This window comes from Argiope bruennichi, chromosome X1 (assembly GCF_947563725.1).
Source record: "Argiope bruennichi chromosome X1, qqArgBrue1.1, whole genome shotgun sequence".
Lineage (NCBI taxonomy): Eukaryota > Metazoa > Arthropoda > Arachnida > Araneae > Araneidae > Argiope > Argiope bruennichi.
Window position 1 is genome coordinate 108,116,617 of NC_079162.1, and position 17,712 is coordinate 108,134,328.

At 30.8% G+C, this 17,712-nt stretch overlaps 1 protein-coding gene across 2 annotated transcripts in view; it reads left to right on the forward strand.

The window, feature by feature from the left end:
* Positions 1-17,712, forward strand: part of LOC129958759 (monocarboxylate transporter 12-B-like) — a 153,880-nt gene that overhangs the window by 114,523 nt on the left and 21,645 nt on the right. For both annotated transcript variants that reach the window (XM_056071430.1, XM_056071429.1), the window contains 2 exons: positions 6,679-6,822; positions 16,307-17,653. In XM_056071430.1, the coding sequence (XP_055927405.1) occupies positions 6,679-6,822; positions 16,307-17,653 (1,491 nt within the window). The remainder of the gene's footprint in view (positions 1-6,678; positions 6,823-16,306; positions 17,654-17,712) is intronic.

Below are 17,712 nucleotides of genomic sequence, written 5' to 3' on the forward strand. Positions count from 1 at the left end.
GGCTACTGAGCCAAAGTTAAGTTAGATCCAATAATTTAAATTAAAAGGTTACCCCCTGGAGAGTTTTGCAAAAATAAAAGATATTTCGTCTAGAGTCCTTTATTTTACTTTTGAGTTGTTATCGAAGGCATTTACAAATTCTAAAAAACTTCAGAATAATAGTTTCAAACAAACGAAAATCTCTTAAATGCCAATTAAATTAATATTTTTAAAACTATTAAATAAGTTAAATTTGAAATTAATATATTTAATCTATCCAAATGCTAATAAAGTTTTAAAACGTCGTTTTGCTATAAATGTATCCGAGGTAGTCTAATTTTTTGTCTTAAAAAGAAGATGACATTTAAAATTTATTGATTAAATTTAACTTTCAGCGAAACGCATTTCTATTTACCCCTTGATTGGTTTCGATTCGTTGTTTTATTGAGTCTGCTGGAAGCTGTGCGAAGGAAATTTTTCAAACAAAAAATCCAGTATCAAAATATTTTAAATGAACTTCGCAGTTGAAATAAATTAATATGCATTTATCAAGCCATACAATGTAGGCACTAACTCACATATAAAACAAGAACAAATATAATCAAATCTCATGGCTAAGTTCACTTTAAATAGTAAATATTAAATTAAGCTCCTCGAGAGTATATTTGTAGAGGTAATGTTTTCTGCTGTTTCCATTAATATTTAAAGTTTTCATTACTTTCTCATTTAATAATATTTTGACTCACTTATTAAAAAAAAACTCTTTTGATAATAGTGAGAGTTAGTTTAGTTTTGTTATTTTTACATCCCGTTGTTTTTTTAAATTTTATTTTTAAGTCGAAGCTGGCTTTTTTAATAGGGTGAGAAATTTTTGAGGTGTTGTTGCAGGACTTACATGAGCAACCGTTGATAATTGGTTCATTCTGTCTAGTTTCGAACACATTTTCATGCAATTCCCTAAAACGTGTTCTGAACTAGGTTATCTCCTTTTTGTAGTTGCATTAATATAACATCTGTCAGATTGTGAGCACTAGCATTGTTCGGAAATCTCAGAAAATGAATCTTTTATCAAAAAGTATGCATATTTAACTCTTTTTCAGGTTTACACTAGAATACCAATTTCCCGCACTGGGTAATAGAATTTATTGTTTTTGTTTTCAGAATAAATATACGATTCATTGAAAAACGGCACTGGTGAATATTTTGAATGCGCTATTTAGTTTTTAATCTAAATTTACTTGCTTTTTCGGTATGAAACTATTAAGCATAATCGAGAACGTGAGAATATTTAAACTTTCCGGCCAGCCTCGTTTTTCTAACAAATATGTAAATGGCTTTCAAATTATTATCACAATACATTCTGAGGTACTGAAAGGAACACTGGATACGAAGAAAAATGGTTTCTGTTAAAAAAAAACAATTAAAGCTACAGAATGACCATCCCAAGTGGAGCTTTTTAATACAAGTACAGAGATTGAAAAAAGAAAATGATAAACAGAAACATCTATCCCTATTACATTGTTGTCGCCGTATAAAGCCTGGCCCCAATAAATATTTTGGGGAAAATGGTTATTGCTGTACGTGATACCATCTGCTAATATATTTTTAGGAGGAAATATCCGCCGTTCTTTTTCTTGGCGGTGCGTGGGGAATTCTGATAATTTTGTTTGTGATCACCGCCGGTTTATTGTACGTGGAAAGAAGCAATTCTGGCAACAAATTGATATTACTTCTATTTGCAAAAGAAGCTGCAGGGCAATATATATTGGCTGACTGAATTTCGTCTGCCCAAAGTGTCATTTTGTCCCCCACTCTTCTAACACAAAAGTATTTTTTAGACTGCTGTCCCTTTTTATTGATATTCAAATATTTTTACTCAAGGGGCAATATTCTAGATATTTAACTTTTTATTTGAGTTAGATTCTTTTACAGATTCTTGAGTTAAATCTTATGATCATCATCGATCAAATACCTATTGAAAAATGAAAATCGATATTATTTTTTGTTTTTCCTTAATGGAAACTTCAATAGAAAATTTCATACTTTAAGCATATTCCTTTCACATATTTTCATTTTGTTCTGAAGGTAATCTTAACACAGCAGAAATTTTTTATCATTTGATGAACATTGTGCAGCTTAAAAAACATTTTTAAATCAAATCTATGTCTCAAACAATTGTGTTAAACCCATAACGGATATTCTTGAAATGGTCCTAGGTAAACAATGCCATAAAACTATTCGAGAAACTTGCAGGTAGCAAGTTTCATTTACCATGACTTAAACAATTTTTTAGTTATGACTGTGTTCATCTCGGAGAACGCTAAATTCTCGGTTCCAATACTCTTCCTATTGCGTTTCACATTCGAATTTTTGCGCCTACAATACGTAAACACATGATTTATCAAAACGAAAAAAATTGGTTTGTGTACCAGTATTAGACTCATTTTCTCAATCTTGGTAGCTATCTGAAATTACAATAAATATACACATCAGAAACACCAAGATTGGAAATGTGACGATTAGAAAAAAAAAGACTTTAGACAAAAGAAAAAAAATAACCATATAAAAAATACAATTATTGGGAAAGATGCTGATTTTACAAAGATTTCAATGGCCCTTGAAAGAAATCGGCCAGGCATTGAGAAAGGAATTTTACTGTCGGGTTTGAGAGGAAGTGACCAATTTGTGGTTTTTTTAAGAAAAACTACCTTCAGCTTTGTTAAGCGCAAATAGAAACTGCGAATGAATGAGTGAATTTGGATGATCGAAAAGGCTTGAAAAAAGATTTCGAGAAATTTTGTATTGTATCCTCTTGCCTTCTCTACTCTTAAGTAAAAGTGGATAACTGAATTCTTGAGGTATCAGGATCCGCTTGTTATAATACGAAGAACTTTATTTAGAATTGCTTGTACCTTGCTGCGATTAATCTTAGCCGCTGACCTCCGAATGGAAGATGCGTACATGAGAATAGACCTGTTTTCTAAAAATGCTCTATTATTGAGGGACAACTAGAATATCTACCGATATACAAAAATGAATTATTTCATAATTTTTTTCTTTAATGCACGATTTATGAGCCCGAAATGTGAGCTATATATATAAAAAAAATATATAAATATGAGCTGTATGTTGTAAAAGAAAAAATAAAATGTAAAACGGAGTATGAAACATCGGATCGATGCATTCATCGCTCTTCAGGGGATGAAATTAATGTGGACCACAAAAGGAATTAAGCATTGTGCAAACAGTATTGAACAATTAAATGAATATACTATCTTCACCTTAAATGCTATAGTAAACCATTGTGAAGAGATAAAAGAAGCGATGCAAATCTGGGATATAAATATAAAGGAAAAGTGCATAATATACAAGATAAATCTAAAATCAAAAACGTACTGGTGATAAAAAGTGCGAATCACAAAGAAAAACGAACATCACGAGGGCATAACATTTTATCTGATTGAGCGAAACGTGTGTTTAAGGGTATCATGTAACTAGACTTCGGGGTGCACGTTTGTGAGGATTGCGAGGTGAGGGCTAAGAACTTCTGAGAGTGCGCAATATAGACAATGATAAAAAAATTATAATTTGAAATGGAAAAGAGTATTATGGAAAGAAGTTACAAAGCATTTTAAATGAAAAGTAGCTAGCTAGATATTATTTTTAAATAAAAGATGTCTGGAAAAAAATAAAGAAGAAAAACATACTTATTTAAATTCTAGCAAAAAAAGAAAAAGAAAAACAAAGAAAAAGAAAAAGAAAGAAAGAAAGGAAAGAATGATTTTTTCAGGTTTTATCTTTTCATATGCTTTGGGCACTTTTTTCAGGATTATTTTCGGCTTCTATCTTGTACTTTGATTATTGTACCTTTTACTTGTACTTTCTCTTTTGCTTACATATTACCGTGTACATACACGTACATATAATATATTGACAAATGGTTACTGGGAAATAAGGGCATCATATCCGTAAATGATTAGTTCCATATCTGAAGTATGCATTTTCTAGAGTACTTAAGTTGAGAAGATGGCTGAATATTACTGATAGTAATATTTTTAGGAAATAAAATAATTAGTAAAAAAGCATTCATATCATTTTTGGAGAAAAAGATTTTTTATATTAAATTAAATATGTTTTCTAATGTATTTTTTTTTCAAAAAAGATGTTGGTAAAAGTACGGCTTTGTTTACAAAATAGTCTGTAGAATAAAAAGAAATGGAGTATAAAAATTTTTTGAAAAAAAAATTACCTCAATTTATAAGTTTCGATTTTGTTTATTTTTGATATTTGTACATAGTTGCATTTATTACATAGTTGCATTTCAAATATTTGCATATGATTTTAAAATCTATTTATTACATTAATTTTGTTATATTTCTTAAGCTCGTTTGCATAGAATTATTAGAATTAAATAATTTCGATTTAGAAAATAAGAATGATTGTTACATAAGGGCAATGGATCTTATTGTGATTTTAAGCACTGTGACAATTATCCGTGACAACATATATTACTCCGGGAATCAATGGAAATCGAATGCATTTTACAAAGAAACAATGGTTTCTCCCACTTCAGGCGGGCTTTATTAGCTTACGTGGTGCGGAGGGGGGGTTTCAGCCATCTGGAACACTTAAAAGAGAAGAGTAATCTTAAAGGATTTCTTTTTCTTTTTCTTTTTTCCTGGCACTTGAAAGTAGTGAAGGAATTGAATCAGCTACAATCCAGCCTCTTTTTTTCCCCCTGAATCGTTGTTTTGGCGCCTTGTAGGCAAGAAATCTTTTGGTTTGTAGGTTGCTTCTATTTGCCTTTGTTGCTGTAATTTAAAATGTCTGTTGGAGATTTTTTGATTTTCAGATTGATGGGAAGAAGTAGAGGGAAATATAAAAAAGGAAATTGTCTCATTTTGAATTATTAGCCACTTAACAACTTTCGAGACCTCAAGAGTTTGATGTATATCGAAATAGCATGTGAAATGTACCAAGCTATTGAATTTCAACGTGATTTCCAAAGGAATTTTTAGATTTTTACAAAGAAGAAAAAACATAAAAGGAGATTTCTCATTTTGAATTATTGGGCACTTACCAACTTCAGAGATCTCAAGAAGTTGACATATATCGAAATAGCATGCAAAATCTATTAGCCTATTGAACTTCAGCGCAGTTTCAATAGACATTTCATTCAATCTTTGAATAAGGGAAGGTTAAATAAGAAGAAAGATGTGGGTAGTATTAAAAAAGATTAATTAATGGCACAGTGTTCTTGACATTTAACCGATTTTTAAGATCGAATGCTTTATGAGATTTAATCCAACAGCTAGACACCGGTATTTCATCATGGCCAATAACTATAGTTCAGTAGCTTTTGTCAGTAATAAATTATTGTTTTTAGAGGGTTTAATTTAGTTATACGAGCATCCTATTTTGAAGCTACTACTCAGGGGTTATTACGGAATAGTTATCAAAATCTGCACCTTTTCATCGAATCTCATGCCCATTTCCTTCGATCAGATAGATTGCCGAGACACTGCCATCATGTCACCTTGAGATTGTCTCTAGCGGATGTGAGTATTACCAAAAACACTGATGTCTGTCTAAACTGTCAATATAGGAAAACACTGATGACTTCCTTACTGTCCCTCCCACTTCTCAATGGGATCCTAAGGTGACTTATGTAGGGGAAGGAAATCTGATAGCATATACTTAGATCAATTTTTCAAAATCAATCAACAAAAATGAGCAAACCATTTGATCTTTGAGTATTTCGAATTATGTTATGGTAATGCGAGTAATGTTTATATGTTTTGATATGTTACGGTTAATGTGAGTAATTGGTTATTTTTAATAATAATAGGATATTATTAATACGAAGCGAACTTTTAAATTGGCGATTATTTATAATAACACCAGTTAGTATTAATAATAACCGATTAATCATATTGACCGAAACAAATGTATCATATAAGTGCAATAAGATAAAGTTGATTACATGACCCATAAATCAATGCTTCATTTTTATAGAACATCACTTTTTTTTCAGTTATCTGGAGCTCATTTATTCGAATATCCAACTATCCAAATTTGTAATTTTGTACATAATTTGTAACTTTAATGAATATGTATGTAATGAGCCTTCACACATAATTTAATTTGTGTTCCAAATATTAAGTTTTCTGTACTTAATATTTGTTAGTTCCATGAATTAAAGTTTTTTTCTATATGACATTTAACTTAATTTCTGATCTTTTTTTCATCATCCGAATTTCTGTATAACCGAACCGATGACAATTCCTCATTAAATTTGGATAATTGTAATTCTATCCTTTAATGCGGAGAGTTACAATTCTATCCTTTAATGCGAATAATTATGATTATATCCTTTATTTCCAGGAAAGCATGCATTCTTGAAGCCATGACAAAAGATTTTAACGCTAATTATTTAAATAAGGTATCAAGAAGAAATTTAAGACCTTTATTTTAGAACAATTAGATAACAGATATCTTACACAATTGTATTAAAATTCCTTATCGATGATAATAATAATGAAAAGTAGTATTTGCAGGTATTTGAAATAAATTTTCCCTTTGAGTATTTATTATTATCTTTTTCCGTAAACTACTGAATAAGTAATGCAAATAATTGAAAATTAGTGAATCAATAAATTGATTAGTTATTTTATTTATTTTTTTATTTATTTTTTGCAGCTCCGTTGGCCAGTGTTTTATCTCAACTGATTGGTCCTCGAAAAGTGGCTTTAGGTGGAGGACTTCTAGCATTTGCTGGGTTAACGGCTTCTTCCTTTACACCCAGCCTTGAATATCTCTACGTCTTCTATGGAGTAGTGCAAGGTACTTAATTCAAAAAATTTATTTTAATTCTCACTATAATAATGTACATTGTACATTGTTGGACAATGTACAACAATGTACATTGTTGCAATTGTACAACAATGTACATTGTACATAACAATGTACAATGTACAACAATGTACATTGTTGGACAGTCATACCAGAAATACGTGTAGATCTGTTTTAATAGAAAAAAATCTTTTTATTCTCGTTATCTTCTAATTGCTACAGCATTGTACACTGTTGAGCATTCATATCAGAAATGTACGCTGCTCTATTTTATCAAAAGAATTTTCGGTATTACCTAATAGTTCCAGCATCACATATCGTTGAGCATTCTTGTCAGAAATTTATGTAATTATACTTTCTTTAAATTTCTACAGCATTATACATTGTTGAATGTATACCAGAAATGGATGCAGCTCAACTAACTTTACGTCTTTAATTAAGTGTCTGTCATTTGATATTTATTAGACAATAACAACGGATTACTTTTAACAGTTGTAACGAACTCAAAGTTGAGATAATTTGTATCAAGCATAAGATCAACATTGTAACTCTTGAAAAAGTCTATTCAGGTAGGGAGGGGGGATAGATAAATCATTACAGCGTTTTTAACTTAGAATCCAAGCAGAGAGAACGGACATTATTCAAGTTTTACAAGGAACCAATAAAATGTTTGAAAAAATACGAATAGGTATAAATACATAAATTTTTGACCTTGGTCTTTGAAGTTACCCTTTCGAAGCATGATTGGACTATATATGGTTTTCTTCAGTATTACCTACCGCACCGAAAAGGATAGTTTAGGCAATAAAAGCAGTTCCAAAAATGTGATTTATCTGTTTTCTTGACTCATCAAATGTGATTTATGTGATTTCTTGACTCATCAAACCAATAAGGTACATTTGTATGCTGACAGATACTAACTTTTATTTCCTTTTCAATATTGTTCTCATTTGCATTAAGTGTTTCCCCGTTTCTAACTTTTTTTTGGAAACTTCTATTCTGCCTTCAATTTGATTGATTGATACTTTTGTTTTTGGTCCCTGCAGTGATATTTCTCCAAATGTTAACGTTTTCATGATATTGCCTTTTATAACAAGGATAGCAAAGATTTCATGCTCTTTTTTTATTATAAATGATATTTGTATCAAAATTTTAACTATTCAAAATATGAAAAAGTAAAATATAATTTTAAATTATATTTCTGAAATATATTAATTAATTTCTCGGTATGTTAATGCGTAAAGATACCTAATCTAAAAATCACAGTTAAATTTTAATTGAAAATTTTTGTTATATATTTTCTTTTTCTTATCGATTCATTAACAACTGTATATTTTTCAGAAATAAGAAATAAAACTGATATTAAATCTCACCCTTTCTTTTTATATTTTTAATCTAATTAATTCTCAAGCAATAAATTATCAAGGCAGAATAATCCAGCACAAAATTATTGGATGTTCATAGTGAATCGAAGAAATCAATATTCAATGTAATATGAATTCTCTAACTTGCAATTCTGACCGAGATATTCAGAAGTAAGATTCAAAGATTGAGAATTTCTGCTGAGAGATCGCCGTGGCCTAGTAGTTTAGGCCTTGGCTTTGGAACAACGGGGTTCTGGGCGCTCGAAGATACGTCACTTATATGGTATGGTATAGATTAAATCAAGGATAAGTCATGATTCCACTAGTGAAGGACTCAAATTTGGAGAGGGGTTACCACCTCAGAGTTCGATCTCATCATTTGACTTATGTTCGAAGTTACGAAGTCTGTCCCAAAATTATCTTCGTGTTTTTTTGAAACAGGTGTTAATATAATTAAACTACCCAGCTATATAATGCCTCAGAATTCCAGTAAATGTTTAAAAATAATAGTACTTATGAGCATGAATTCACCTATGTAAAATTCTGGTAATGAAATAAATTTATTGAAAGAAATAGCTCATATTTTGTTAGCAATTAAATATCATACGTTCTCTCATGAAGTTGTCAAATAAAAATTTCGGTAAGCTCTGTACAGCTTGCCATTTCTATCACACGATTCAGAGAAAGCCGTCATACTATATGTTTCGCTCTGAAACATTACGAAAATCTGAACACATTGAACTTTATTAAGATCTAGAAAAAACGAAGTAGATGATGCCAGTGTAATTTAAATATCTAAGGTAGTTTGAAATTTGTAGTATAATTAAAGGAAGGAACGAAAACACGTATGAATAAATTTCAAACACTGTGCTTCAAAAAGTTTGAAGAAAAACATAGACATAGTTTAATAATTGGATGTTAGTTTAATAATTGTATGTATAGTTATTTTAATAATTGGATGTTAGTTTAATAATTGTATGTATAATTATTTTAATAATTGCATGTTAGTTTAATAATTGGATGTTAGTTTAATAATTGGATGTTAGTTTAATAATTGTATGTATAGTTATTTTAATAATTGGATGTTAGTTTAATAATTGGATGTATAGTTATTTTAATAATTGGATGTTAGTTTAATAATTGTATGTATAGTTATTTTAATAATTGGATGTTAGTTTAATAATTGTATGTATAGTTATTTTAATAATTGGATGTTAGTTTAATAATTGTATGTATAATTATTTTAATAATTGCATGTTAGTTTAATAATTGGATGTTAGTTTAATAATTGGATGTTAGTTTAATAATTGTATGTATAGTTATTTTAATAATTGGATGTTAGTTTAATAATTGGATGTATAGTTATTTTAATAATTGGATGTTAGTTTAATAATTGTATGTATAGTTATTTTAATAATTGGATGTTAGTTTAATAATTGTATGTATAGTTATTTTAATATTTGGATGTTAGTTTAATAATTGTATGTATAGTTATTTTAATAATTGGATAATTATGTTTTCTAACTAAAAATTCTTTGTTCGCTGAAAGAAGCACGGGATTCCAGACAGAAACTTTATAATTATTTGGAATCATATAACGAAATTCATGAGGATCTCCGAACTAAATATAATCAACCTGAAATATTAGATATTTTATAAAATATGCAAAGTGCGTAGAAACTAAAATTATGCCAACGAAAATTCAGTTGCAGATATTACACATATATAAGTAAAAAAACCTAGTCTTACTGATGTTTAGTATTAAGATCAAGAACACTTTCATGATATAAAAGCCAAACTTTCCGTAAAAATTGTTTTTAGAAATATTTCTCTTAATTATAAAAGTATTATTTCTTGAACTTACGCGATTTTTGGAATTCTATTCTCTTTTGTGTACTAAATATTCGATTCGCTTGAGAACGACCTTTTTAATAATCGTACAACAGAATTACGCGGGAATTACCATTATTATTATTTTTCTTTTGAGAACACTTTGTTTCTCGAAGGGTTTCTGAAATCTGAGGATTAGTGTGCTTTATTGGAGGTAATTCAATCACTGAATCCAGATTCTGGACAAAAACTGGAAATATCTATGCTCAATTGGATGCTGCACTTTTTCTCTTGTCGTGTTTTGACCTTAATATGGTTTAGTTCAGCTGTATTAATATTCCATTTTAAAGCAACATTGGGGGTATTTTAGGACAAATCTTGTAATTTTGAACCACGGCCAGATGACGAGAATGGTACTTGGACTGGCAGCCTCCTCTCCACGCTTTCGCGCCATTCCAGCGGGAGGGATATTTAGCCATAATATAATTAGACCCATGAAATCCGCATACACGGTGATTCTTCGATAAAATCGGGTCCCAAATCTGAGGCCTTCCCACCAGGCTACTGCGATCTGCTTAATATCGTAGGAGATTTATCCGTTTAAGCAAAGTGATATACAAAAAGGGGGAAAGTCTCACTTTATGCAGTAACGTCTACATTTCCATGTGAATCATTTTATTTAATGAATTATTAATTAATAATATTTTTCATTTATCTTGCATTTCGTTTGACCATCTGTTTTAATAATTACTATACAAATGATGTTAGCTATGTGTCGTTCTCATTGTAACTAGTGATAGATATCAAGCCTGAAGCAAAGCCTCTTACTAACATCATGTGATACGTCAAATATATCTTCAAAAAAATTATTCCTTCCCTCCCCGATTTCCTTCAAATTTATGTCACTGAAAACAGAATCTTTTACGCCTATAAGCGATCTGACGAAAATTGTGACGCTCATAAGTGACAACGATGATACTTACAAGGTAACAAAGACCCTTTCTGAAGGCCATAGTACGCAAAAAAAAAAAAAAAAAATCGTTCAAATTCTCTTTATAAGCTGTGCATGTTGAACTCGAGTAATTTAAAAGCTCCATCTGCATTGTGTAGGTGGAGCGATTTATGCGTATCAGATAGTGCTTTGGAGGAATACCGAAAAAAAAAGCATGAATATTCATCATCGTACATAAATAAAGCCCGGATTTTGACGCTGTCTGAAAAAAGTAAAAATCATAAATGAGAAATCTCTTTTTGTGTAGCTATAAACACTTCTCAAACTATCATATTCATGCCATTTTGGATGAATTCTACTGAAACAAAATGTTTCATTATTAACTTATCAGACAATTATAGAAAATAGTAATACGCTTTTTTTTTTCTTGTTTAATGCACTAGAAATGAAAGGCATCTATCAGTTGCATTAATTTTGTATTTTTTGTTATAGTTTCAAAATGATTATCAACATGGATATTCACCAAAAGTATCTAAAAGCACTTGAAATTTCTGTGACATATTTTGAAATTATAATCTAATGCACTCATATTTTACTTATTAATTTTAAAGCAACCAGATGATTCTTTACAGTTTCTGGCTCAATGAAAAACAACGTTTCTAATACTAAGTTGATTCACTTACAGTTAAAAATTATAGAGTTAATCATTTAATATTGCTTAGAGACATCATTTAAGAAATTTCCCTTTTCCCATAGATGATATTTTATGCCGCCAATAAATTTACACTATACCTATGAAAACATTTTATTTTCCAATTCATGCAGATATATCTGTAGTAAGGGAAATCATATATTTGAATATCTTGACTTATTATCCTGAGCTCCAGATACCTGTTGAATTCAATCTAATGAAATGATTAATTAAATAGGATTTTTTTAATTACCACGTTTTCGAAACATTCTGATAAGTATAAAATAATATCTCCAAGCTCCATACAGATTTATGACCCATTACATATTCTTCTGAAAAATTGTGATTGTGAATTTTAAAAATTCACAAAATTCTTTATAGTGGTTGTTTTTAAAATTTTAAAAATTTATAATTTTTTTTATAGTGGTTGTGAATTTTTAAAATTCAGAATCACAATCAAACGTTTTCAGAACATATATTACATTATAAATCTGTAAGGGGCTCGATGAACTTATTTTGCACTTTTTAGTTCGTTTTGAAAACAAGTATACTGAATTTTTTTAAATAATTATTTTCTGCCTTTTAGTTTTTTTGTGTGTGAAATTTTGCAATCCACTTCAAGCTAACTTCCCGATGAAAAACTTTATTCCGATCAGACAAGAAAGCCAATTAATATTGCATTGCCATCCAGTTCTGGATTATTTTAATGTTTAGGTCATCAGGAAGCTAGTTTAAAATCGATTGCAAAGTTTGTACCGAACAGACAAATAAAACAGACCAGAAAACGAGTTAGTAAAAAACATGTTTAAAATGGAAAAAAAAGTAAACTTCCAACATGCTCATTGCAAGAAAAAAACTTGTAAAAAACGCATTCGTCTTTTTTTCCACCTTGTCTTTCAAGTTGTCATGCATTTCGGTATCCTCTTGTTTTTTTTTCTTGAGCAAGATCTTTTACTCAAGGACATAAATTTTCTTCAGAAGTATGAATTTTACACCATCGAAAAAGACGCCGTTTTACAGGATAAAAAGAAGAAAAAAAAATCTGGTTTTGCAATTGATTTCAAAATGGTTGCTGGTTTGAGCGCTAATAATTCGGACATTTAAATTTGATTATTTTCGGATTATCAATGGTTCTTGGTTTTCAAATCTAACAGCGATTGTGATATCCGCAACTTAATTCAATGAGAAGAATCTAACATAGTTTATGATAATTATTTCAGTGAAAAGCTGAAAATAATAGGGAAAAAAACTACTATTAAAAATTTACATAACATACCTAAAAAATTACATTTAAAAAACTAATTGATCATATTTTAACAAATAAATTTTTTATCCTTTATCTTAATTTTTAACGACATTTAGATGCAAATCAACTTCTGAAACACATGGATTATATCTTCAAAAAGTTTTTTTTTTCTTTTTCATTAAGACACGTACTTTGTTTCTGACTGGCAATTCTCGCTTTCTCGAAATATACCTAGTAGAAAAAATTATGTAAATAACACAATCCAGATTTTTTGTAATAAATTGACTGAAGTGTTCCCGATATTTTTTTGTAATAAATTGTACCCTTTCTATAATCTGACTCCTGCTGCTGTAAAAATGAAATCACTTTTAGTCACATTAAATGCAGTTTTCAGTTACAGTTTTAATAAATTCATTTTGACTGACAATAAATAATTTACAATGACAAATAACTAATGTCACGTTTAATATAACCCCTCAATCACAAATAAAACATTATTAAGTCACTGTATTATATTCTATTATAAAGTGCGAGTGCCTTAATAGTAGAATATAATAGAGTGCCTTGAAAATGGTAATATAAAGAACTAATATACAGAATCTTAATACAAAAAAAGTTTCGTTTTATAAGAAATTTTATATCGATAAATTTATATTATTATCTTTTTCCTAAATATTTTTAAAAAATATTATTAACTAAGGAAATTATTTAAAAATTTCAAATTAGATTTTAAAAGTAGAATTTTTTTTTCTTCGTTTTTATTGCAAGTTTCCCTTAAAATATTTGTGTGTGTGTGTGTGTGTGTGCGTGTGTGTGTGTGTGTGTGTGTGTGTGTGTGTGTGTGTGTGTGTGTGTGTGTGTGTGTGTGTGTGTGTGTGTGTGTGTGTGCTGAGCTTACAATTTTCGCATATTTCTTTTTGCTATTTTTCACTGTCTTTTCACAGCTTAGAAACTAACTCGAGGAGGGGGGGGGAGAGAAAGAAAGAAATTGAAAATAAAAAGAAAGAAAGAAAATTCTGTTTCATGTAAAACTGTCAATAAATGAAAGGCTTCCTTCTGTTTCTAACGAACTTCTTTTGAAATGAAATCTTATATCTAAAAAATTATATTATTCTCTTTTTCCTGAATATTTACAAGAAATAGTATTAACTAATATTAGGAAATTATTTATATTAATCTTTAAAAATTTCAAATTAGATTTTGAAAGTAGAATTTTTTTCTTTCGTTTTCTTTGCAAACTTCTCTTAAAACAGTTTATGTGTGTGTGTGTGGGGGGGGGGCCTCTCTCTCTCTCTCTCTCTCTTTCTCTCCTGTGCTTACAATGTTCGCAAATATTCTTTTTGCTTTTTCTCATGGCCTTTTCACAGCTTAGGAACTAACCCAAAGAAAAAAAAAGAAAGGAAGAAAAAAGAAAAATTTTGTTTCATGTAAAACTGCCAATAAATGGAAGGCTTCTTTCTCTTTCTAATTAACTTCTTCTGAAATGAAACTATGTTTTGAATGAATGTTTTTAGTATTAACAAATCTGTTTTATATAGAAATCACCGTCTATTAATTTTTATTATGCGCGTATCCGGTATCCTATCTCAACACTTGTATAAGCAATATTTAGCAAAAATAGTGCTCTCTTTTTCATCTGATTCATGTTCTTAAGTCAGCATGATAGAAAATCATTAAAAGTATGAACATCAGCTAACTATATAGTTTAAAGTATTTTCTTCGATTTTTTGAAAGTTCGAATGAACAAGTAGTGTACGTTCAGATCCCAAATACGGGCCAGAAAATGTTCTTTAAGTAAGCATATGGCTAAAGCACTGTCTTGAAAATCACATGGATCTCCTGCAAAGTTTACAAAGCACTGATTCTACTACACGGCCAAGTACTTCAGTACTTACATGCAGTATGTGAGATTCTCCACTGTCAGAAATGCGACCCGTGAGAAATTATCAAAAATTCAGTAAGCAGATAATGTACTTATCGTGTTATTTAAGGATAATTAAGTGGTATCGTTTCACTCCTCAAAAAATTGTTTACTGCTGAGTTGTATGACAATCTCAGATGATTAAAAAGAGGACAAAAAATACTCAAGTTGTCATGCAATTGTCAGCTCTTCACCTGTTCATCAACAGATAATTGTCATTCAGTACATCATGTTTTCCTTTATAGTAGACACATCAGAAATTTACTTGCAGGCCAGCCTTCTATAATCTATTATAACCTATACATAACCACAACCTTAAACTGGCTACTCCGACCCGCCGGAAGGCACACGGAAAAATCTGAATGACCGGACCGCCGCAACAGCAGCACTGGTTGAGTCCTAAGGGCCATCACCGGCCACGGTACAATCCTTCCCTAAAGAAATACGTCCCGTCATCAATGGGAGGAGTCAGACTCCCACCTTTTCATGTACCCACAAGTGTACACCAACAAGAACCAACCGCCATGCCGGAAGCTTCTCATCTTCAATTACGAATGCCCCTTCCCCGTGGGACGTAACCTGTGCGTAAAGTATTCGTTAGAAGAATAATCAATACGTTACATGCATTTCTGAAATTATTGGCTCTACATGAATGTTCTTGAATAGCAGCTTGGCGGGACCTCTGCGCTGAATATATCAGTCTAATAATCGTTGTCCGAAATTCGGTCCTTTGTAATTTTTTACTTTTTTAATTTATGCCTAATTATATCATTGGATAATACAGCACATTGCTTCCACCTGTGTTTATTTAAAAAAGTCTTTTCAGAGCACTACGTCCCGTCATCGACTACCCTAGTATTCAGCACTTTGAATAACCAGAAGAAGAGTCTCTCATTTGTTATTTTTTTTCCATTCATTACTGCAACTCTCCTTGCCTTCATATGATAAGCGAGAAACTTATAAGATTAATCTTCATTCGGTTGCTTTACTACGGTTACTTTATCAAAGATTTCTTTTATTGTATTTTCAAGGTAAAAAGTGCGCATGTATAGTCAGTTACTAATAATTTATAAATATTTCTTTGTAAAAGAGCTATAAATTGTTGTTAGCAAATAATGCAAGTATGTAGACCCTGAAAAATTCCTGTAATCTACTACTAATATTGGGCATATGCTTTCGAAAGGCATAATGTTTTTACATTATAATTTCTTGCCCATAAAGGATTATTATTGGTTTTAGAATTGCAAATGAAGCATTGCCCGTATCTTTCCAATATTTTTTTTCAAAAAGAATGGTTTCTTAGATTTCCTAAAACGAATAATCCTTTTATCAGAAAAAAAGTGGACAGTATCTGAGTTTCCAAATGGGGAAATATTTGAAAAATTCCGTCATCGTAAAATAGATTTAACTATCTAAATGTTTCTCATATACTTTTAAAATGTGTGTTATAATTATTTTTTTTTTCTTTCAGGTGTTGCTTTTACTTGTACTTTCACACCTGGCATTACAATGATAGCCAAATACTTCTATCGCCGAAGAGGACTCGCCAATGGATTGACAATGGCCGGAAATGCCCTAGGAGGGATAGTAATGCCCCTTGTTGCAAATAAACTAATTTCTGAATACACAGTTCGCGGTTGCTTCCTCATTATGGGAAGTATATTGCTTCATGCATGCGTTGGAGCTATGCTGTGGCAACCAGTAGAATGGCATCAAAAAAAGAAACCGGTGGAGAGCATTCCTATTTTAGAAAGTAATCCTCCAGAGGAGAGTGAATCGTCACCTGGAAAAGAGACTCTGTATGCTCAAGAAGAATCAAGAAATACTTCTATTCAAGAAGATCATACAGTTTCAAACAAAGACAGCATGCTTATTGAAAATTTCAATTTTGAGTCTGGATTCGATTTATCTCTAGAAAGTTCAGTTATCTTAAAATCAAGTGCACCAGAGATTTATGCTGAACGGAGAAATGGTAATATGTATTCTTCGGGTCCAAATCTATATTCTAACAAAAGTTGTGCACCAAATAGTAATAATAAAATGATTAGAGGAGGATCATCTCCTCATTTAGCTGATGTGCCGAAAAATGAAAGAACTTATGGATCATCCGTGAGTACTGAATCTTTGCCTCATATGTTCAAGCTTGCACCTAGACTATTAAAAAATAGCTCCAGAGCTTCATCATTTATTTATTTGAGCTCCTACAGTTTCGGGCCTACTGTCGGTGCAATTTTGACGAAGGAGCATTTTACAGGACTTGATGCGAGTGATTCCAAAGTTATTTCGGAAAATACGTGTGAAGTAAAAAATCACCGAAAATGGAAATTGTTTCCATTTCTAAAAAGTTTGCCAATTGATCTGTCCATTTTTGAAAAGAGTCGGTTTTATATAATGACTGTTACTCTGTTTTTCTCCGCTTTAGGGTACCCAGGAACACAGATCTTCCTGCCGTATCGTGCTACTACTTTAGGTCTCTCAGAAGCTCATGCAGCTTCATTGCTATCTGTTCTAGCATTCACAGATTTAATTGGTCGAATATCTTGTGCTTGGATATCTGACTGCAATTTTTGCCCAAGAAAATATTGGTTTATAGGAGGGATGTTCATGTCCGGAGTGTTTGGCCTCAGCTTACCTCTTTACAAATCATATGTGGCACTTTTAGCTGGAACTGCCGGTTTTGGATTTTTCTGTGGTGCCTATATTGGTCTGGTTGTAGTTTTGTTTGCTGATGCCTATAGTTCTGAGAAGGTAGCTCTGGCTTACAGTTTGTCTACAGTATTTGGAGGCTTCATGGCACTTGGAGGGCCTCCTTTGATGGGTAAGAAATTTTATATAATAGATAATTGTGCTGTAATTTTGTTAAGGAAATATAAAATT